Source organism: Podarcis vaucheri (genome assembly GCF_965113315.1).
Source record: "Podarcis vaucheri genome assembly, chromosome: 13".
NCBI lineage: Eukaryota > Metazoa > Chordata > Lepidosauria > Squamata > Lacertidae > Podarcis > Podarcis vaucheri.
Window position 1 is genome coordinate 21,913,984 of NC_138751.1, and position 23,174 is coordinate 21,937,157.

A 23,174-nucleotide genomic window follows, 5' to 3' on the forward strand; every position below is an offset into this window, starting at 1 on the left:
ATGAACTTGTGAGGCAGTCTTAGGCAAGCCACTCTCCATTTCAGCTCCTTTCTCCCATGTTCAACATGAGCAAAATAATGTTGGCATTCCTGCATTGTGGGGGTTGGACTGGATGCTCTTATTCAGTTAGTTAGCCTCTTTTGCCCACCATTTTGTCTCCATTGCAGTGGTTCTATGAGGTAGCAAGATGGCTGCCATTGCCACCTCCTATTTCCATAATAATTAATTTTTGTACCTCTTCCAACTGACTGGGTAGTTCCAGCTACTCTGGGTGACTTACTAAAGAATTATTGGGCGGAGGCCATGACTGTTCAAGTGTTATAATAGTGTTTTGAATGTACAGTCGTACCTTGGTTTTCAAACAGCTTATTCCTCAAAGGTTTTGGTTCCCGAACATTGCAAATCTGGAAGTGAATGTTCCGATTTGCAAACTATTTTTGGAAGCCGAAGGTCAGACGGGGCCTCCTGAAGCCAATCGGAAGCTGCGCTTTGGTTTCCAAACGTTTTGGAAGTTGAACGGATTCTGGAATGGATTCCATTTGACTTCCAAGATATGACTGTGTAGAGCTCCTGTGGTGAAGTTGGAGGTTTGTGGAAATAATAGAGGAAATGGAGGAACACAAATATAGGACTATCTCCGGACCAGCCAGAAAATGGGAAGCCCCATTAAATTAATCAATATGAAATGTTTAATTGGATTGTTTTTTTTTTATTTTGGAGATGACGTGGCAAGATTTGAGATGTTATTAATTGAGATGTTATTAATGAAAAAATAATAAAAAATTATTTATTTATTTATTTTAAAAGAAGCCAATGAGAATCCTTGTCTCCTCTCCTGATGATCCTCCAGCCTGGGTCCTGGGCATTGCCGGCTCAAAGGAAGCCCTTCTCAAGAAGCAAAGCGGTGTTTCCTGCCACCTTGGGCCCCTCCAGGCCTGCAAGCTCCCCTGCTGTAGAGAGATTACCCCGTGGAAGGGACACTCCCGGGAGGTGGTGGACTCTCCTTCCTTGGAAGGTTTTAAGTAGAGGAATGGATGGCCGTCTGCCAGGGACGATTTGATTCCGGGGGTTGGACTAGATGACTCTGAGTGTCCCTCCCAACTCCATTCTTTCCCCGCACCCCCCACCCCGTTCAGCCTAAATAGACTCCGGGAGAGCAGTGAGAGCTAAAAGCAGGTTTATTGGGGGGTGGGGGTGGGGGTGGGGAGGGACGTGCTCGAGGCTGCCACGTCCAGGCGGCACTTCTGCGGAGGGCGCCGGCTGCTTCTCTCGACTAGCGTTATATGGAGAACACCCCGACGTCGAAATACGCAGCCGAGCTGAAGACGCCCATTTCCAGCTGGATGTCTAGGCTCGGCAGCTGTGGAAGAGGCGAAGGGGGGGGGAGCGTTAGAGAGAACGGAGCGGCGCGAAGGGGCGAAGGAGGGACCCACGTCTGGAGCCCCCGCCCGACGGGGAGGGAGACAGACTCACCCTTGAGTTGACGGGGTCCGCGAGCAGGTTCTGGGCAGGCAGGGCGCTCGGGTTGCTGCGGTCGCCCTCGCCGTCATCCAGGGCGCGGAAGTCTGAGTCCAGGTTGATCCTGCAGAATATCTTGGAGATGTACTCCCCCAAGGTGACGACTCTAGGGGAGGAGGGGGAGAAGAAGGTCAGCTTGCGGGAAACGAGAGTAAAGAGGAGAAGGGTCGGGCCATGGCCTCGCCATCGGGAGAGGGTCCCTGCCCGACGGGGCGGGCTTACCTGGGCACAGTCCGGGCGCTGATGTCTGCGGAACGGGACGGGATCTCGGCCCAAACGGGCTGCACGTGGCTCTGGTTGACTCCGCTCAGCGCCATCCTGCCAGCTCAACCTCTTGGTGCCGTCGGAGCAGGGGCAGCCCTTTTATCACCGCCCGCCCTGCCCCCCGGGTGGCGTCTCCCTCGGCCTCTGCCAGCGCCTCCTTCCCTCCCTCGGCCTCGGCAAGGATCCGGGACGGGGCGCACGAGCCCTGGCAAGTGAGCATCCTCCTCGCATTTCCCGCTGCCTGCTGCCAGGCGGACACCGTCGAGCATCTTCGCTGGACGCTCCCTGGGCGATGGTGACTCGGTAGTCCTGACACCCCCCCCCCCCGCCCTGCGAGGTCGGCCAGTCAGTCTTCTTCCCCCATTGCTGCGCACGGCTGAGGGGCACGAGGGGAGGGGAGGGGGAGGGATGGGGCCTCCCAGAAAGCCGTGAGCGGAGGTTCTCTCTCAGGTCCTCGCCTGCGGGGGTGGGGGTGCAAGCTACGACCCAAATCGAACCAAATGGGTCGCTCCTTTGCCCGCCAGGCCAGTCGCCAGCAGGACTGCAGGGGCGGGAGAGAGGAAGGATCAGTCCATCCAGCTGAATGGGGGCCTTTGGCCCTCGGCGTCCTCTCCCCAAGGGACTGCCAGGAAACTTGGCTGACAAGAAAGAAGGGGGGCGGGTTCTTGTGGGGATCAGGACTGGCGAAGCAGCAGGAAAGCAGAGACCGTTCTCCCCATTCCAAGCCACCCAAAAGGGGAACATGTTGAGGGTGGGGCTGAGAATCTAGTTCAGTTTACTTAAAAATACGCAGGACTGAAGAGTTCATGCAAGGCCTAACAGGTTTATGGAAATCAACAAAGGAGCAGATTTCAAGCAACAACTTGGAACATGAAAAGGAAGAACAACGCTTACCCAATCTATAGTTCAGCCCATCTAATTAGTGAGGTTAAATATATGTGGGAAGCAGCCTGGATTATTAGAAATAATGTTAGGTTACTAAACTGCAGCCCAGTTCCAAACTGACCATTTCCTACCCACCCTGAAATGAGAAAGAAGATTTTTGTTTAATTGCTTATTTGTTAATTAGGATTCATGGGGAAATGGTCCAGTTTGGAACTGAGCCCCAGTTCAGTAGCCTAGAAATTACTATGTGTTGAGAGTGCAAAGTTGGAGGCAGCAGGGGCCCCTCAAGACTGTCCTGGAAGGAACTCCAGGGGATGAGCAACCAGGGATGATAAATTGACACCTTCGCCACAGACTGCAAGCAAGGGTTCATTTCCTGTGTTCACCAAAGTGGGTGGTCATTATAGGTGTCCAGGGTGGGTCACCTACACATACATTCCTATCCACACCAAACCAAATGGTTATTAGAGGTCATTATGCAGGCCATTATGCAGGGACCTGCCCATGTATTCCTATCCAAACACAGACGTACACTTTTGGTGCACACTTATGAGTGGCAGAGTGGGTGTAAGCCACATCAATGAGAAGGCAGAAATGTGAGTGGCAGCAGAATTCCCCGGTTTAGCTAACCCAGAAGCTAAAAGAAGAGAAGCGTGTGTGACCTTGCAGGCCATTTCTCCCCTTGTCCACCAAAGGCTGAGCATGGAAGCCAGGCAAGAAGGCCCCTGCAGAAGAGTCTCTTGGGAGGGCAGCTGTGGGGGTAATGTGGGGCTGGTGCTCTATGCAGGCTGGCCATACTGGGGGAGGGAAGGAGGAGGAGAAGGCGTGAGCACTTTGGGGCATCACAATTTTGCATGACCCCCCCCCCAAGAAGACAGGATGTCCCAGACTGTTGAGGGTTATGTGCCAGCCACATACTGACACTCTAGGTGAGTTTTGCAGACTACCAATTGGGAACCGCTGATCTACAGCATTCCAAGTGTTTTTGCACCACAGATTTGTAGAATGGCATTCTGGGAGCCACAGTCTTGTTTTTAAATGCATTTTCAAGTGACCCCCACCCAGCATGGAATGGGCTTTTTTCACAGCTGCAGAACACAGGGTTGGCCTTTCCATCCAGCTCTCCACTACCATCTTAAGGTCTCGATCCAGGTTGGCCACTGCCAGTTCAGACTCAGGAATATACAGTATATGTGTGGAGTTAAGATATGTCTTTTTGCATCACAGAATTATAGAGTTGGAAGGGATCCCGAGGCTCACCCAGCCCAACCCCCAGCAAGGAAGGAATCTCAGCTGAAGAATCCCAGACAGATGGCCAGCCAACCTCTGCTTTAAAGTCTTGTTGTGCAAACCACAGGGGTGTGGGGCCTCCCCCCAAGCCTTGTGGCCCCTCCCACTTCTGTGTCGGCAGTGCTAGTTGGGCTCAGTAAGCAACTACTCTCTTGGCTGAAGAGGTAGAAAAAACAATCTGGGCAGCTTGGCAGGTCCTAAGCCCAGGCCAGGAGGCTCTTGCTTCAAGGCCCCTTCCCTCAGGCCATGAGCCCGCTGCTTGAAAGGGCCCATCATTGCAAGGAAATCTGCAGCTCCTCCTGACTGACTGATATTCCAAGGACGAAATGAGAGTAGCAGCACTTCACCTCTGGCGACTGAGCAACCTCTGATATCGTTCCTTGCTCTCTTCAGCCAGTTTTGGCCAAACCACACTGTGTTTCTTTTCTGATGCAGGTTCTTCTGACACTGAGGGGACATGGGACTCCCTGGCAGACGTGGGAAGCAAGACCCTTCTGCAGGGGCAGGTGGGCAGGGTCCTAGACTGCTCTGATATACCAGAGACATCCAAATCCTTACAGGGGAAGCTGACACCTTCAGAATTCTGCAGCACAAAGGTTTTACTTTTGTCATGAACTTGCGAGGCAGTCTTAGGCAAGCCACTCTCCATTTCAGCTCCTTTCTCCCATGTTCAACATGAGCAAAATAATGTTCGCATTGCTGCATTGTGGAGGTTGGACTGGGTGCTCTTATTCAGTTAGTTAGCCTCTTTTGTCCACCATTTTGTCTCCATTGCAGTGGTTCTATGAGGTAGCAAGATGGCTGCCATTGCCACCTCCTATTTCCATAATAATTAATTTTTGTACCTCTGCCAACTTACTGGGTTGTTCCAGCTACTCTGGGTGACTTACTAAAGAATTATTAGGCGGAGGCCATGACTGTTCGAGTGTTATAGTAGTGTTTTGAATGTACAGTCGTACCTTGGTTTTCAAACAGCTTATTCCTCAAACATTTTGGTTCCCGAACATTGCAAATCTGGAAGTGAATGTTCCGGTTTCCAAACGTTTTGGAAGTTGAACGGATTCTGGAATGGATTCCATTCGACTTCCAAGATATGACTGTGTAGAGCTGGTGTGGTGAAGTTGATGGTGTGTGGTTTGAAGACATTTGGAAATAATAGAGGAAATGGAGGAACACAAATATAGGACTATCTCCGGACCAGCCAGAAAATGGGAAGCCCCATTAAATTAATCAATATGAAATGTTTAATTGGATTGTTTTTATTTTTTTATTTTGGATATGACGTGGCAAGATTTGAGATGTTATTAATTGAGATGTTATTAATGAAAAAATAATTTAAAAAATGATTATTTATTTTAAAAGAAGCCAATGAGAATCCTTGTCTCCTCTCCTGATGAGCCTCCAGCCTGGGTCCTGGGCATTGTCGGCTCAAAGGAAGCCCTTCTCAAGAAGCAAAGCGGTGTTTCCTGCCACCTTGGGCCCCTCCAGGCCTGCAAGCTCCCCTGCTGTAGAGAGATTCCCCCGTGGAAGGGACACTCCCGGGAGGTGGTGGACTCTCCTTCCTTGGAAGGTTTTAAGCAGAGGAATGGATGGCCGTCTGCCAGGGACGATTTGATTCCGGGGGTTGGACTAGATGGCTCTGAGTTCCCTTCCCAACTCCATTATTTCCCCGCTCCCCCCACCCCGTTCAGCCTAAATAGACTCCGGGAGAGCAGTGAGAGCTAAAAGCAGGTTTATTGGGGGGTGGGGTGGGGAGGGACGTGGTCGAGGCTGCCACGTCCAGGCGGCACTTCTGCGGAGGGCGCCGGCTGCTTCTTTGGCCTAGCGGTATATGGAGACCAGCCCGTTGGCGATGCACGCAGCCGAGCTGAAGATGCCCACTTCCACCTGGATGTCTGGGCTCGTCAGCTGTGGGAGCGGCGAAGGGGGGGGAGCGTTAGAGAGGACAGAGAGGCGCGAAGGGGCGAAGGAGGGACCCACGTCTGGAGCCCCCGCCCGACGGGGAGGGAGACAGACTCACCCTGGAGTTGACGGGGTCCGCGAGCAGGTTCTGGGCAGGCAGCGCGCTCAGGTTGCTGCGGTCGCCCTCGCCGTCATCCATGACGAGGCGGCAGCCTAACTTGGAGACTGACTTTTCCAGGAACTCCTTGAAGGGGCCGGTGCTACGGGAGGAGGGGGAGAAGAAGGTCAGCTTGCGGGAAACGAGAGTAAAGAGGAGATGTGTCGGGCCATGGCCTCGCCATCGGGAGTGGGTCCCTGCCCGACGGGGCGGGCTTACCTGGGCACAGCCTGGACCCCGATGTCTGCGGAACGGGACGGGATCTCGGCCCAAACGGGCTGCACATGGCTCTGGTTGACTCCGCTCAGCGCCATCCTGCCAGCTCAACCCCTTGGTGCCGTCGGAGCAGGGGGAACCCTTTTATCACCGCCCGCCCTGCCCCCCGGGTGGCGTCTCCCTCGGCCTCTGTCAGCGCGTCCTTCCCTCCCTCGGCCTCGGCAAGGATCCGGGACGGGGCGCACGAGCCCTGGCAAGTGAACATCCTCCTCGCATTTCCCGCTGCCCGCTGCCAGGCGGACACCGTCTAGCATCTTCGCTGGACGCTCCCTGGGCGATGGTGACTCGGTAGTCCAGACACACACACCCACCCGCGAAGTCGGCCAGTCAGTCTTCTTCCCCCTTTGCCGCGCACGGCAGAGGGGCACGAGGGGAGGAATGGGGCCTCCCAGAAAGCCGTGCGCGGAGGTTCTCTCTCAGGTCCTCTCCTGCGGGGGTGGGGGTGGAACCTGCGACCCAAATCGAACCAAATGGGTCGCTCCTTTGCCCGCCAGGCCAGTCGCCGGCAGGACTGCAGGGGCGGGAGAGAGGAAGGATCAGTCTATCCAGCTGAATGGGGGCATTTGGCCCTCGGCGTCCTCTCCCCAAGGGACTCCCCGGAAACCTGGCTGGCAAGAAAGAAGGGGGGCGGGTTGTTGTGGGGATCAGGACTGGCGAAGCAGCAGGAAAGCAGAGACCGTTCTCCCCATTCCAAGCCACCCAAAAGGGGAACATGTTGAGGGTGGGGCTGAGAATCTAGTTCAGTTTACTTAAAAATACGCAGGACTGAAGAGTTCATGCAAGGCGTAACAGGTTCATGGAAATAAACAAAGGAGCAGATTTCAAGCAACAACTTGGAACGTGAAAAGAACAACGCTTACCCAATCTATAGTTCAGCCCAGTCTAATTGGTGAGGTTAAATATATGTGGGAAGCAGATTGGATTATTAGACATATATTTTAGGTTACTGAACTGCAGCTCAGTTCCAAACTGGACTATTTCCTACCAACCCTGAAATGAGAAAGAAGAATTTTGTTTAATTGCTTATTCGTTAATTAGGATTCCAAGGGAAATGGTCCAGTTTGGAACTGAGCCCCAGTTCAGTAGCCTAGAAATTACAGCTCAGTTACGCTGGGCTGAACTATCGATTTGTTGTTGTTTAGTCGTGTCCGACTCTTCGTGACCCCATGGACCAGAGCACGCCAGGGGCTCCTGTCTTTCACGGCCTCCTGCAGCTTGGTCAAACTCATGCTCGTAGCTTCAGGAACACTGTCCAACCATCTCATCCTCTGTTGTCCCCTTCGCCTTGTGCCCTCCATCTTTCCCAACATCAGGGTCTTTTCCAGGGAGTCTTCTCTTCTCATGAGGTGCCAAAGTACTGGAGCCTCAGCTTCACAATCTGTCCTTCAGAACTATAGATTGAATCAGTATTATTCTTTCTTTTTACTTTCCAAGTTGTTGCTTGAAGTCTCTTCCTCTGTTTCTTGTCATAAACCTATTTATGGGAAAGCCTTGCACAAACACTTGGGTATGAAACAGATGCCCTTCTTTGTTCAATATTTGGTGCTGGACACAGCAAGTGGTGGAACAAGATTCTTCCAGTGGATCTCAAGGAACACAAACACCACCAACACCAAGAAAGAGGGCGCCACTAATCATTCCAGATTTATACTTGAAAGAAGTAGCAAGTTTAAGGAGCGGGTGCAGATTCAGAGTCACTATGTGTTGAGAGTGCAAAGTTGGAGGTAGCAGGGAGCCCTCAAGACAGACTGTCCTGGAAGGAACTCCAGGAGATCAGCAACCAGGGATGATAAGTTGACACCTTCGCCACAGACTGCAACCAACGGTTCATTTCCTGTGTTTACCAAAGTTGGTGGTCATTATAGCTGCCGAGGGTGGGTCACCTACACATACATTCCTATCTACACCAAACCAAATGGATATTAGAGGTAATAGAGGCCATTATGCAGGGACCTGCCCTTGTATTGCTATCCAAACACAGACATACACTTTTGGTGCACGCTTATGAGTGGCAGAGTGGGTGTAAGCCACATCTATGAGAAGGCAGAAATGTGAGTGGCAGCAGAATTCCCCGGTTCAGCTAACCCAGAAGCTAAAAGAAGAGGAGCGTGTGTGACCTCGCAGGCCATTTCTCCCCTTGTCCACGAAAGGCTGAGCATGGAAGCCAGGCAAGAAAGCACCTGCAGAAGAGTCTCTTGGGAGGGCAGCTGTGGGGGTAATGTGGGGCTGGTGCTCTATGCAGGCTTGCCATACTGGGGGAGGGAAGGAGGAGGAGAAGGCGTGAGCACTTTGGGGCATCACAATTTTGCATGACATCCCCCAAGAAGACAGGATGTCCCAGACTGTTGACGGGCATGTGGCAGCCACAGACCCTCTAGGTGAGTTTCACAGACTACCAATTGGGAACCGCTGATCTACAGTATTCCAAGTGTTTTTGCACCACTGATTTGTAGAATGGCATTCTGGGAGCCACAGTCTTGTTTTTAAATGCATTTTCAAGTGACCCCCCCACCCAGAACACAGGGTTGGTGTTTTCATCCAGCTCTCCACTACCATCTTAAGGTCTCGATCCACGTTGGCCACTGCCAGTTCAGACCCATGAATATATACCGTATTTTTTGCACCATAACACTCACTTTTTTCCTCCTAGAAAGTAAGGGGAAATGTCTGTGCGTGTTAAGGAGCGAATGCCTACGGATGGCGGGGTATCTGCTGCAGTCGTGAGCAGAGGATCCATGGTTCCCCTTCCTTCCCTCCTCCGTGGCTCGCTTAGAAACAGCAAAGCGGGAGAAGAGCCCCTGCAGAGGTGCAAAAACATGCTTACAAAGCATGGATCCACATGGATCCTCAGGATTTTTGCATTGGGCTACCCCAAACTCACCGTCAGATCACATGTCTGTGCCCACAGCATGAACCACAAAAATCATACATCCATTGTTTTGTTTAGAATATTTTTTTCCCTTGTTTTCCTCCTCTAAAAACTATGTGCGTGCTATGGTCGGGTGCGTGTTATAGAGCGAAAAATACGGTATGTGTGGAGTTAAGATATGTCTTTTTTTGCATCACAGAATGGTAGAGTTGGAAGGGATCCCGAGGCTCATCGAGCCCAACCCCCGGCAATGAAGGAATCTCATCTGAAGTATCCCAGACAGATGGCCATCCAACCTCTGCTTTAAAATCTCCAAGGAAGGGAAGTCCACTACCTTCAGAGGGAGTCTGTTCCACCGTCAAACAGCTCTTGCTCTCAGAAAGTTATTCCAAGTATTCACAGCGCTCTTCCCCTCCCAAGACAGCATCGCAGACGGCCTCAGCAACCTGAGCCTCCTGCTGGAGGAGGAGATGACCTTCTGAGGGCCATCATGACATCTCAACCTCTTCGGTGATCGAAGGAGCCCTTTTAATGCCGTCCATCGCTGCATTCATGCACGACTTTCCCATAAATAGGTTTATGGGAATAAACAGAGGAGAAGAAGACTCCAAACAATAACTTGGGACATAAAAAGAAAGAATAACACTTCCCCAATCTACAGCCTAGTGTAACTGGTAAGGTTGAATATGTGGGAGACCCAGACAGGATTATTAGGAATATATTTATAGGGTACTGAACTGGGAGCCAGTTCCAAACTGGACCACTTCCCCTGGAATCCTAATTGAATCACTCACACATAAGCAAATCAACAACATAAATATTCTTCCTTATTTCATTTTTCACCCCAATTTTTTTTATTTTTGCAAAATTATAAACAAACAAACCCATAAAACAAACAAAAATAAATCATAACCTTATTAAAAATTACACTTATTAACAGTCTTCCTTGATTGCCCTTGGTTGAATTTCAATGCATATCCTTTTAAAGGTTTTCCAAATCACACTTCTTATAAAATTTAACTTGAACATTAACATCCTTGGATCTTTTCATTTTGAAATTAAACATATTAATTCATCACTTAAATTATATAAAATCCTAAACCAATTAAGTAACTTAACATATTTAACTAAATAATCATTAAATTTAGTCCATTCTTCCTGATACTTCTGGTCGTGAACTCTTCCGGTTAGGTCGGCTAGTTCCGAAAAATCCATCATCTTCATCTGCCATTTCTTTCATTTTCCACTTTTTAGCTCGTAAAATTTGAGCAGCAGTTGTGCATACAAAAATAATTTAACATCTTTCTTGGGCAATTCAAAGCCTGTTATTCCAAGAAGAAAGGCCTCTGGTTTCTTTATAAATGTATATTTCAACATCCCCCCCCCCCAATTCCTTATAAATCTTTCCCCAGAAGTCTTTCACCTTGGGGCAGGTCCACCACATATGATAAAAGGTTCCTTCCTTTTCTTTACATTTCCAACATAGATTGTCACAGCTAATTTTACAGGAGTCAAATACCATCTGTACATCATTTTCATTATATTATCCTTTAACACGGTACCTGCACTGAACTTGACCCCTTTCTTCCACAATCTTTCCCAATCCTCAAACATTATATTATGTCCTACATCTCTTGCTCAATCTATCATCACAGCTTTAACTTGTTCATATTTTGTATGCCACTCCAACAATAATTATACATTTTAGATAAATTTTTACCTTTAGTATCCAACAAATTCCATCTCCAACTTAGATTTTTCAGAAGGAAACCCATTTTTCTTATCAATTTGTACAATTCATTAATCTGGTGATAATGTAACCAGTTTAACTTATCTTTAACTTGATCAAATGGTTTTAATTTGTAACCTTCTTCATCTTCCAATAATAAATCAGAGTATCTCAACCATTTGGTATCCATATTTAGTTTTTTCTGGGCCTTTGCTTCCATTGGTGAAAGCCATCTGGGCGTCTTTCTTTCTAAAAGATCTTTATATTTTATCCAAACACTATACAACGATTTCCTAATTACATGGTTTTTTAATGCTTTACGGGCCTTTACCTTGTCATACCATAAATATGCATGCCAACAGAACACAATGTCAAATCCCTCCAAATCTAACAGGTCTGTATCTTCTAATTGCATCCATTCTTTAATACAACAAAGTGCAGCAGCTTCCAAATAAATTTTTAAATCTGGCAGGGAGAATCCCCCTCTTTCTTTAGAATCTGTAAGTAGTTTATATTTAATTCTGGGTTTCTTCCCATGCCAGATAAATCTAGATAATGCTTTCTGCCATTCTTTAAACATTTCACATTATCTATAATTGGGAGGGCTTGAAACAAAAAAAGCATCTTTGGCAGCACATTCATCTTAATCCAAGCAATAACTTGCAACATCAAAGGAAAGAATAACACTTGCCCAATCTATAGCCTAGTGTAACTGGTAAGGTTAAATATGTGGGTGACCCAGACAGGATTATTAGGAATATATTTATAGGGTACTGAACTGGGAGCCAGTTCCAAACTGTACCATTTCCCCTGGAATCCTAATTGAATCACTCACACATAAGCATATCAACAACATAAATATTCTTCCTTATTTCAGGATTGGTAGGAAATGGTCCAGTTTGGAACTGGCTCCCAGTTCAGGAGCCTTGACTTTAACAGGAGCCCATATATTTAACTTCACCAATTAGCCTGGGCTGAACTACAGATTGGGTAAGTGTTACGTTCTTTCTTTTGACATTGCAAGTTGTTCTGAGTCTGTTCCAATGTTTATTCCCGTAAACTTATTATGTCTTGCATGAACACTTCAGTCGTGCATATTTTTCAGTAGGCTGAACTAGATTCTCAGCCCCACCCGCAATATGTGATATTTGGGGAGTTTGGCAATCTGGGTATGAATCGGATGCCCTTCATTGTTCAATATTTGGTTCTGGGTCCAGCAAGTGGTGGGACAAGATTCTTTGGGTGGATCTCTAGGAAAAGAAACAGCAGTCCAGCACCAACAGGAAGCTTCTAAAGAGAAATTGCTCAGTTTTCCATGTGATGGCTCTTAGGATATTTGAAAATGCCTATAATTTATAAGCTAGGTAAAGGTAAAGGGACCCCTGACCATTAGGTCCAGTCGTGACCAACTCTGGGGCTGTGGCACTCATCTCGCTTTAATGGCCAAGGGAGCTGGCGTACAGCTTCCAGGTCATGTGGCCAGCATGATTAAGCTGCTTCTGGCGAACCAGAGCAGCACACGGAAATGCCATCTACCTCCCCGCCCGAGTGGTACCTATTTATCTACTTGCACTTTGACGTGCTTTCGAACTGCTAGGTTGGCAGGAGCAGGGACTGAACAACCCGAGCTCACCCCGTCGCAGGGATTCGAACCGCCAACCTTCTGATCGGCAAGTCCTAGGCTCTGTTGTTTAACCCACAGCGCCACCCTTTAATTTATAAGCTAAACTTCCCCAAATCCCTCAACCGTTCCTCATCAGGCTTGGTTTACACGGGACACATGTTCCATTCAATTGCACTTGCCATGTTACTGCCCATTCACTCATTTCGGAGGGGTCCTTTTGGAGACCCCTTTTTCCTTTCACCCCCCCCCAACAATGTACTATCATCCTCAACTTTGGCCACCTCACTGTTCTTCCCTGGCGCTGGACTAATGAGGAACAAGTAAAAAAGAAACAAAGAAACCTGCTCTTTTCCCTTCCCGATCCTTGGAGAACTCTCTGCTTCCTGCTGCTTCACCAGTTCCTGATGCCCTCGTGGAACACTCCTCTTATTTCTGGCGGGAGACATCAGGAAAGGCAGGGATGCTACTCCCTTGCCAGGGCTCGTACGCCCTGTCCCAAATCCAGCCAAGGCCGTAGGAGGCTGGGACGCGGGAGAGACAGCAGTGCCGACGGAAGGAAGAGCCGGAGAGAGACGCCACTCGCGGGGGCGGGGAGGCTGGGGTGGACGGCGATAAAATGGCTGCCGCTGCTCCGACGGCACCGAAGAGGTTGAGATGTCATGATGGCGCTGAGCTGAGTGAACCAGAGCCACGTGCAGCCCGTTTGGGCCGAGATCCCGTCCCGTTTCGCAGACATCGGCGCCCAGGCTGTGCCCAGGTAAGTCGGCCCCGTCGGGCAGGGACCCTCTCCCGGTGGCGAGCCCATGGCCCGGCCCTTCTCCTCTTTACTCTCGTTTCCCGCAAGCTGACCTTCTTCTCCCCCTCCTCCCGTAGAGGTCTCCTCTTGAGCGAGCACATCTCTAGGATAATCTGCAGCATCAACCTGAACTCATTCATCCGCGCCCAGGGCCTCCCCAGCAGCCTGAGCCCCCTGCCCGCCCAGAACCTGCTCGCGGACCCCGTCAACTCCAGGGTGAGTCTCTCTCCCTCCCCGTCGGGCGGGGGCTCCAGACGTGGGTCCCTCCTTCGCCCCTTCGCGCCGCTCCGTCCTCTCTGTCTAACGCTCCCCGCCTTCGCCCCTCCCGCAGCTGCCGAGCCCAGACATCCAGGTGGTAATGGACGTCAACGTCCGGGCTCCTAGATAACAGCGCCGGCGTCTCCATCGACAGCCGCAATCCCGTCATGCTGACCTCCAAGTACCGCTAGGCCAGAGAAGCAGCCGCGGCCTCCGCAGAAGTGCCGCCTGGACGTGGCAGCCTAGACCACGACCCTCCCCAATAAACCTGCTTTTATCTTTCACTGCTCTCCCGGAGTCTATTTAGGCTGAACAGGGTGGGGGGGTGCGGGTAAATAATGGAGCTGGGAGGGACACTCAGAGTCATCTAGTCCAACCCCGGAATCATCCCTGCAGGCTGCCATCCATCCTCTGCTTAAAACCTTCCAAGGAAGGAGAGTCCACCACCTCCCGGGAGTGTCCCTTCCACGAGAGAATTTCTTTATAGCAGGGGAGCTTGCAGGCCTGGAGGGGCCCAAGATGTCAGGAAACACCATTTTGCTTCTTGAGAAGGGCTTCCTTTGAGCCGGCAATGCCCAGGACCCAGGCTGGAGGATCATCAGGAGAGGAGACAAGGATTCTCATTGGCTTCTTTTAAATAAATAATCATTTTTTAAATTATTTTTTCATTAATAACATCTCAATTGATAACATATCAAATCTTGCCATGTCATATCCAAAATAAAAACAATAAAAACAATCCAATTAAACATTTCATCCCCCCCCCCAGCCTGCTTTTAGGTCTCACTGCTCTCCCGGAGTCTCCTTAAGTGGGCAAATCACAGAATTGTAGAGTTGGGAGGGAAACTCAGAGTCATCTAGTCCAAGCCCCTGCAATGCAGGAATCTGAACCAAATCGTCCCTGACAGGTGGCCATCCATCCTCGGCTTCAAACCTTCCGAGAGTGTCCCTTCCAAGGCAGAATAGCTCTATAGGAGGGGACCTGCAGTTTGGAGTAGCATTCTCTGACTATGTGCAGAGTACATTATTGACACTTTTGAGGAATTCCAGTGGACCTCCGTCCTGGATCAGGATAAAACAGTCCACATCACAGGGTTAAATCTCCAGGTAGCCTTAAGCTCCAATACCTGCTGTTGAATAAATGTCATGCAATGTTTGCCTCATGCCTCCAGAGTTTTGCATGGACAAATTACATATTTTTTCTTATGCAACTATCCCTCCGCCTCCTCTTGTGTCCCTTTTTTCAACATGATTATAGGTTTATTTTGTTGTTTCCTCAGTTCTGGAAACTTCTGTTAACAATCCTGCTGTTAGTTAACCTTGCTGTTAGTTAATTTGCTGCAAATTGCCAGAGCCACTCCAGTATTTATGGCTGCTGCTACTTTTACGGCTCCTGCCTGACCAACAAGCATCTTGGGACGGAGGCAATCAGCAGATTGTGCTATAAATGACAGGTTGTAATACTGGAACTGAGGGCCTACGAATGAAGTGGATGGACAGAAGTTTCAGAACAGGGATGGGGCCTGAACGTCCTAAAAGGGACATTCCAGAATCAAATAGGAAACCAGGATGGCTTCTGTAAATCTGGGGTTGTCCCTAGAGAATTGGAGGCTGCCACGTCCAGGCGGCACTTCTGCGGAGGGTGCGGCTGCTTCTCTGGCCTAGCGGTACTTGGAGGTCAGCATGACGGCGCTGTGGCGGCTGTCGATGGAGACGCTGGCGCTGTTATCTAGGAGCCCGGACGTTGACGTCCATTACCACCTGGATGTCTGGGCTCGGCAGCTGCGGGAGGGGCGAAGGCGGGGAGCGTTAGACAGAGAGGACGGAGCGGCGCGAAGGGGCGAAGGAGGGACCCACGTCCGGAGCCCCCGCCTGACGGGGAGGGAGAGAGACTCACCCTGGAGTTGAAGGGGTCCGCGAGCGGGTTCCCTCTGCCGATGGCGCGGGCGACGCCGGAGGCGATGGCCGCCGCGTACAGCCTGCAGGAGACGAGAGTAAAGAGGAGAAGAGTCGGGCTATGGCCTCGCCATCGGGAAAGGGTCTCTGCCCGACGGGGCGGGCTTACCTGACCCCCGTTGTGATGTTTTCAGAAAGGGACGGGATCTTCGCCCAAACGGGCTGCACATGACTCTGGCTGGCTCCGCTCAGCGCCATCCTTGCACTTCAACCTCTTCGGTGCCGTCGGAGACCGAGGAGCCCTTTTTATGCCGTCCATCCCACCCCCAGGGGGCGTGTCCCCCTCGGCTTTCTCTTGCCGTCGGCGCTGCGTTCATGCACGACTTTCCCATAAATAGGTTTATGGGAATAAACAGAGGAGAAGAAGACTCCAAACAATCACTTGGAACATCAAAAGAAAGAATAACACTTGACCAATCTATAGCCTAGTGTAACTGGTATTGTTAAATACCATATGTGGGAGACCCAGACAGAATTATTAGGAATATATTTATAGGGTACTGAACTGGGAGCCAGTTCCAAACTGGACCATTTCCCCTGGAATCCTAACTGAATAACTCACACATAAGCATATCAACAACATACCGTAAATATTCTTCTTTATTTCAGGATTGGTAGGAAATGGTCCAGTTTGGAACTGGGCTCCAGTTCAGGAGCCTTGAAATGTATTTCTAAACATCCAGCTTGGTTCTCCCATATATTTAACTTCAGCAATTGCACTGGGCTGAACTACAGATTGGGTAAGTGTTAGGTTCTTTCTTTTGACCTTGCAAGTTGTTTTGAGTCTGTTCCTATGTTTATTCCCATAAACTTATTATGTCTTGCATGAACACTTCAGTCGTGCATATTTTTCAGTAGGCTGAACTAGATTCTCAGCCCCACCCGCAATATGTGACATTTGGGGAGTTCGGCAATGTGGGTATGAGTCAGATGCTCTTCATTGGTCAATATTTGGTGCTGGGTCCAGCAAGCGGTGGGACAAGATTCTTTGGGTGGATCTCTAGGAAAAGAAACAGCAGCCCAGCACCAAGAGGAAGCTTCTAAAGAGAAATTTCTCTGTTTTCCATGGGACAGCTCTTAGGATATTTGAAGATGCCTATAATTTATAAGCATCAAAAAAACGAAGATCATGGCCACTGGGCCCATCACCTCCTGGCAAATAGAAGGGGAAGAAATGGAGGCAGTGAGAGATTTTACTTTCTTGGGCTCCATGATCATTGCAGATGGTGACAGCAGCCACGAAATTAAGAGACGCCTGCTACTTGGGAGGAAAGCAATGACAAACCTAGACAGCATCTTAAAAAGTAGAGACATCACCTTGCCAACAAAGTTCCGTATAGTAAAAGCTATGGTTTCCCCAGTAGTGATGTATGGAAGTGAGAGCTGGACCATAAAGAAGGCTGATCGCCGAAGAATTGATGCTTTTGAATTATGGTGCTGGAGGAGACTCTTGAGAGTCCCATGGACTGCAAGAAGAACAAACTGATCCATTCTTAAGGAAAGTGCTCACTGGAAGGACATATTGTGAAGCTGAGGCTCCAATACTTTGGCCACCTCATGAGAAGAGAAGACTCCCTGGAAAAGACCCTGATGTTGGGAAAGATGGAGGGCACAAGGAGAAGGGGACGACAGAGGACGAGATGATTGGATAGTGTCTTCAAAGCTACAAACGTGAGTCTGACCAAACTGCGGGAGGCAGTGGAAGACAGAAGTGCCTGGCGTGCTCTGGTCCATGGAGTCACAAAGAGTCGGACACGACTAAATGACTAAACAACAACAACATAATTTATAAGCTAGGTAAAGGTAAAGGGACCCCTGACCATTAGGTCCAGTCATTCCCAACTCTGGGGTTGTGGCGCTCATCTCGCTTTATTGGCCGAGGGAGCCGGTGTATAGCTTCCGGGTCATGTGGCCAGCATGACTAAGCCGCTTCTGGTGAACCAGAGCAGCGCACGGAAACGCCGTCTACCTTCCCGCCTGAGTGGTACCTATTTATCTACTTGCACTTTGACGTGCTTTTGAACTGCTAGGTTGGCAGGAGCAGGGACCGAGCAACGGGATCTCACCCCATCGTGGGGATTCGAACCACTGACCTTCTGATCGGCAAGTCCTAGGCTCTGTAGTTTAACCCACAGCACCACCTTTTTAATTTATAAGCTAAACTTCCCCAAATCCCTCAACCGTTCCTCATCAGGCTTGGTTTACACGGGACACTTGTTCTATTCAGTTGCACTTGCCATGTTACTACCCATTCACTCATTTCGGAGGGGTCCTTTTGGAGACCCCTTCTTCCTTTCACCCCCCCCCCCCAATGTACTATCATCCTCAACTTTGGCCACCTCACTGCTCTTCCCTGGCGCTGGACTGTTGAGGAACAAGTTAAAAAGAAAGAAAGAAATCTGCTCTTTTCCCTTCCCGATCCTTGGAGAACTCTGCTTTCCCCTTCTATCCATGGGGAGAACTCTCTGCTTCCTGCTGCTTCACCAGTTCCTGATGCCCTCGTGGAACACTCCTCTTCTGAATGGCGGGAGGCATCAGGAATGGCAGGGAAGCTACTCCCTTGCCAGAGCGCGTACGCCCCGTCCCGAATCCCAGCCAAGGCCGTAGGAGGCTGGGACGCGGGAGAGGCAGCAGAGCCGACGGAAGGCAGAGCCCAAGAGAGACGCCACTCGCGGGGGCGGGGAGGCTGGGGTGGACGGCGATAAAATGGCTGCCGCTGCTCCGACGGCACCGAAGAGGTTGAGCTGGCAGGATGGCGCTGAACGGAGTCAACCAGAGCCACGTGCAGCCCGTTTGGGCCGAGATCCCGTCCCGTTCCGCAGACATCGGCGCCCAGGCTGTGCCCAGGTAAGCCCGCCCCGTCGGGCAGGGACCCTCTTCCGTTGGCGAGGCCATGGCCATTCTCCTCTTTACTCTCGTTTCCCGCAAGCTGACCTTCTTCTCCCCCTCCTCCCGTAGCCGCGTCCCCATTAGGACGCAGCTGATAACGATAATCTACAAGTCCGTCTACCGCCGCATCCTGGAGGAAGGCGAGGGCGACCGCAGCAACCTGAGCGCGCTGCCCGCCCAGAACCTGCTGGCGGACCCCGTCAACTCCAGGGTGAGTCTCTCTCCCTCCCCGTCCAGACGTGGGTCCCTCCTTTACCCCTTCGCGCCGCTCCGTTCTCTCTAACGCTCCCCCCCTTCGCCTCTCCCACAGCTGCCGAACCAAGACACCCAGGAGGAAATGGACATCTTCAGCCAGGCTGCGCTCCTCGTCCGCGCGGTGCTCTAATACCGCTAGCGCAGAGAAGGAGCCGGCGCCCTCCGCAGAAGTGTCGCCTGGACGTTGCAGCCTCGACCACGTCCCTCCCCACCCCCAATAAACCTGCTTTTAGTTCTCACTGCTCTCCCGGAGTCTATTTAGGCTGAACGGGGTGGGGGGTGCGGGGAAATAATGGAGTTGGGAGGGACACTCAGAGTCATCTAGTCCAACCCCCGGAATCCTCTCTGGCAGGCTGCCATCCATCCTCTGCTTAAAACCTTCCAAGGAAGGAGAGTCCACCACCTCCAGGGAATGCCCCTTCCACGAGAGAATTTCTTTATAGCAGAGGAGCTTGCAGGCCTGGAGGGGCCCAAGATGTCAGGAAACACCATTTTGCTTCTTGAGAAGGGCTTCCTTTCAGCCGGCAATGCCCAGGACCCAGGCTGGAGGATCATCAGGAGAGGAGACAAGGATTCTCATTGGCCTCTTTTAAAATAAATAATCATTTTTTAAATTATTTTTTCATTAATAACATCTCAATTAATAACATATCAAATCTATCAAATCTTGCCATGTCATATCCAAAATAAAAACAATAAAAACAATCCAATCAAAGATTTCATCCCCCCCCAACCTGCTTTTAGGTCTCACTGCTCTCCTGGAGTCTCCTTACGTCGGCAAATCACAGAATTGTAGAGTTGGGAGGGAAACTCAGAGTCATCTAGTCCAACCCCCTGCAATGCAGGAATCTGAACCAAATCGTCCCTGACAGGTGGCCATCCATCCTCGGCTTTTAACCAGAAGTTAAAGAGAAGAGGGGCGAGTGTGGCCTTGCAGGCAAGAAGGCACATTAAGAAGAAACCCCACAGTCATCTAGTCCAGGCCTCTGCAATGAAGGAATCTCAGCTAAAGCATCCCTGACAAGTGGCCAGCCAACCTTTGCTTAAAACCCTCCCAGAGAGGAGAGTCCACCGCCTCCCGAGAAAGTCTGTTTCAGAACAGCTGTATAGCAGGGCCTGAAGGGACCCAAATATTAGGAGAGCACCGTTTTGCCCCTGGAGAAGGGCTCCGTGTTCGCTGGCAATACCAACACCCCAGGCTGGAGGCTCTTCAGGAGAGGAGACAATAATTCCCACTGGTTTCAATGCTCAGTGGATTTGCCCCCAAGACCAAGCTGTTCAGCACTGAAAGCACACAGCACCAACTTGGCCACACCCTCTCTATGCATTTAAAACGCTATGGGCAGCCACAACTTCCCCAAAATAATCCTGGGAACTGTAGTTGGGTGTTGAGAATTGTTAGGAGACCACTATTTCCCTCTGGAGGTCTGTTCTTAACCTGAAACTGCTCTTAACCTGAAGCACCACTTTAGCTAATGGGGCCTCCTGCTGCTGCCGCACAATTTCTGTTCTCATCCTGAGGTAAAGTTCTTAACCCGGTGTACTATTTCTGGGTTAATGGAGTCCGTAACCTGAAGCATCTGTAACCTGAAGCGTCTGTAACCCAAGGCACCACTGTAATAATTCCCAATCCTGTGGAAATTGTAGCCTAGTGAAGAGTCCCCTAGCACCTCTCAGCACCCTTATCAAACTACAGGATTATTTGGGGGAAAGCTACAACTGTTCAAGTGGTATGAGTGCTCTAGATGTATAGCCAGGATGTGGCCCTTGTTTAGCCATGCACAGAACTCAGGGTAGTTCTCTCTTCTTTATCTGCTACACCAAGCAGTGGAAAGAAAGGCATGAGGATTGGGAGTGATAAAGACTCTGAGATGATGCTTACCCTGACTTGCTACTTCTGTTTGGGTGCCACGATCTGGCACATGATCACAGCTCCCCAAAACAGGATGTCCCAGGCAGCTGATGGGTAGGTTCCACGGATGCCCTGGGTGGGTCACACAGAATCCCTGAGGTCCACGGACCACTGACTGGGAACCACTGGTTTAGAGAAGAGGCAAGGAAAGTGTGCCATGATCGGAATCTATAACATGATGCCTGGTGTGGGACAGGTTTTTCTCCCTGGAATTCTATTAGGTGGAACTGCTTGCAGAAATGTGCACCTTAAGCAAACAGGTGAACAAAAACACACATCAAAAATGCACATTGGAAAAGCTGACATATTTTGTGAGGGCTTTAAAATAAAATCACCAGCTGATGTACGAGTCTGGCGAACTGAACTCAGGATTGTAAAAGGGGGAAACTGAGAAATATCGGAATTGTTCCATTTGTTCCATCTTTCCACATACAGCCATTCTTTACCTTCAGGACCAAACTCCATCCTCTCTTGTAACCATCAGCTCTTGCAGTAGTAGTTTCAGAGTTCTTGCCTACAGTGGCTGCTGCTGTCAGTGCTTGGCAGCCGAGGAAGGTATTAAGGCGAAGATGGATGGCCACCTGCCAGGGTTCAGATTCCTGCATTGCTGGGGGTTGGACTAGATGACTCTGAGAGTCCCTCCCAACTCTACAATTCTGTGATTTCTCCGCACCCCAGTTCAGCCTAAGGAGACTCCGGGAGAGCAGTGAGAGCTAAAAGCAGGTTTATTGGGGGTGGAGGTCGAGTCTGCCACGTCCAGGCGGCACTTCTGCGGAGGGTGCGGCTGCTTCTCTGGCCTAGCGGTACTTGGAGGTCAGCATGACGGGGCTGTGGCGGCTGTCGATGGAGACGCTGACGCTGTTATCTAGGAGCCCGGACGTTGACGTCCATTACCACCTGGATGTCTGAGTCCGGCAGCTGCGGGAGGGGCGAAGGCGGGGAGCGTTAGACTGAGAGGATGGAGCGGGGCGAAGGAGGGACCCACGTCCGGAGCCCCCACCCGACGGGGAGGGAGAGAGACTCACCCTGGAGTAGAAGGGGTCCGCAAGCGGGTTCCCTGTGCCGAGGGCGCGGGCGACGGTGTAGTGGAGGGTCGCCGCGTACAGCGGATGTTCTCAGAAAGGGACGGAATCTCGGCCCAAACGGGCTGCACGTGGCTTTGGCTGACTCCGCTCAGCGCCATCCTTGCACTTCAACCTCTTTGGAACTGGGCCCCAGTTCGGGAGCCTTGAAATGTATTTCTAAACATCCAGCTTGGTTCTCCCATATATTTAACTTCACTAATTAGACTGGGCTGAACTACAGATTGGGTAAGTTTTACATTCTTTCTTTTGACATTGCAAGTTGTTCTGAGTCTGTTCCTAGGTTTATTCCCATAAACTTACTATGTCTTGCATGAACAATTCAGTTGTGCATATTTTTCAGTAGGCTGAACTAGATTCTCAGCCCCACCCGCAATATGTGACATTTGGGGAGTTTGGCAGTGTGGGTTTGAATCAGATGCTCTTCCTTGTTCAATATTTGGTGCTGGGTCCAGCAAGCGGTGGGACAAGATTCTTTGGGTGGATCTCTAGGAAAAGAAACAGCAGCCCAGCACCAAGAGGAAGCTTCTAAAGAGAAATTGCTCAGTTTTCCATGGGACAGCTCTTAGGGTATCTGAAGGTGCCTATAATTTCTGCATGAAGAGAAAATGAAGCCTGGGCCGAGTATGGTTTGTGGGAACCAAAACATATTTGCATATATTTGGGTGTGGAGGGGTTTGCATAAATTGCATAAATAAGGGAAGAGCGGAGCACTCACTGACTAGCTGGATGTTGGCTGGAAGAAGAGAGAAGCAAGGATGGCAATGGAAAATTAAAAAAAGTATTATACTGTTCCAAGCCTTGCCTATCATGTAGAGTGGACAGCAGGTGGACTAGAACAGTGTTTACCAAATTTGCGTCTCCTGCTGCGGATGAACCACAACTCCCATCATCCCTAGCAAGCAGGACCAGTGGTCGGGGATGATGGGAACGGTAGTCCAAAAACAGCTGGAGACCCACGTTTGGAAGACACTATACTAGTATCATGAATTGTGGGCTTTCTGAGTGCGCTTTGCAGCACTCTGAAGATGGCAATAACTGAAGAGGTTTTGGGGGTTTCCCTTCTCCCCTCTTGTGGCCCTTGATTCTCACAGTCCCTCATGTTCAACAGGGCGATGCTAAGAAAGAATTGAAAGGCTAGCATAATTAGCCTCATCCCACTGGCTCGTCCTCACCAGCAAAGGGCTCTTTAACCCCTTCTGCAACCCCTGAATGTGAACAACAAGAAGAGGCCTCTCGGCTCCCGTTTACTATCAGAGGTCTCCTCACAGCATTTATGTCTGCTGCAACTTTTACAGTTCCTGCCTGAAGAACAAGCATCTTGAGACTGAGGCAATAAGCACATTGTGCTATAAATGACTGGTTGTAATACAGTGGTACCTCGGGTTAAGAACTTAATTCGTTCTGGAGGTAATATTTCTGGGTTAGCGGAGTCTGTAACTGGAAGGGTATGTAACCTGAAGTGTATGTAACCCGAGGTACCACTGTACTGGAACTGAGGGCCTAAGAATG

The 23,174-nt window shown here is 50.2% G+C and overlaps 1 protein-coding gene and 2 long non-coding RNA genes across 3 annotated transcripts; 1 reads left to right on the forward strand and 2 right to left on the reverse strand.

Moving 5' to 3' along the window:
- Positions 1-1,279: 1,279 nt before the first annotated feature.
- Positions 1,280-2,240, reverse strand: LOC309516515 (uncharacterized protein; the record flags this gene model as incomplete). The annotated part of the gene is made up of 3 exons (XM_082195279.1): positions 1,741-2,240; positions 1,474-1,624; positions 1,280-1,360 (listed from the first exon to the last, which is right to left on the reverse strand). Exons 1-3 carry the CDS (start codon positions 1,833-1,835, stop codon positions 1,280-1,282), a joined length of 327 nt encoding a protein of 108 aa, XP_082051405.1. The 5' UTR covers positions 1,836-2,240.
- Positions 2,241-8,624: 6,384 nt separating this feature from the next.
- LOC309516516 lies at positions 8,625-18,843 on the forward strand. The gene is made up of 4 exons (XR_014212947.1): positions 8,625-8,670; positions 13,247-13,271; positions 13,388-13,526; positions 18,724-18,843. It is a non-coding gene; the product is annotated as an uncharacterized lncRNA (long non-coding RNA).
- Positions 15,183-15,778, reverse strand: LOC309515926. The gene is made up of 3 exons (XR_014212731.1): positions 15,634-15,778; positions 15,466-15,547; positions 15,183-15,350 (listed from the first exon to the last, which is right to left on the reverse strand). It is a non-coding gene; the product is annotated as an uncharacterized lncRNA (long non-coding RNA).
- Positions 18,844-23,174: the final 4,331 nt, after the last annotated feature.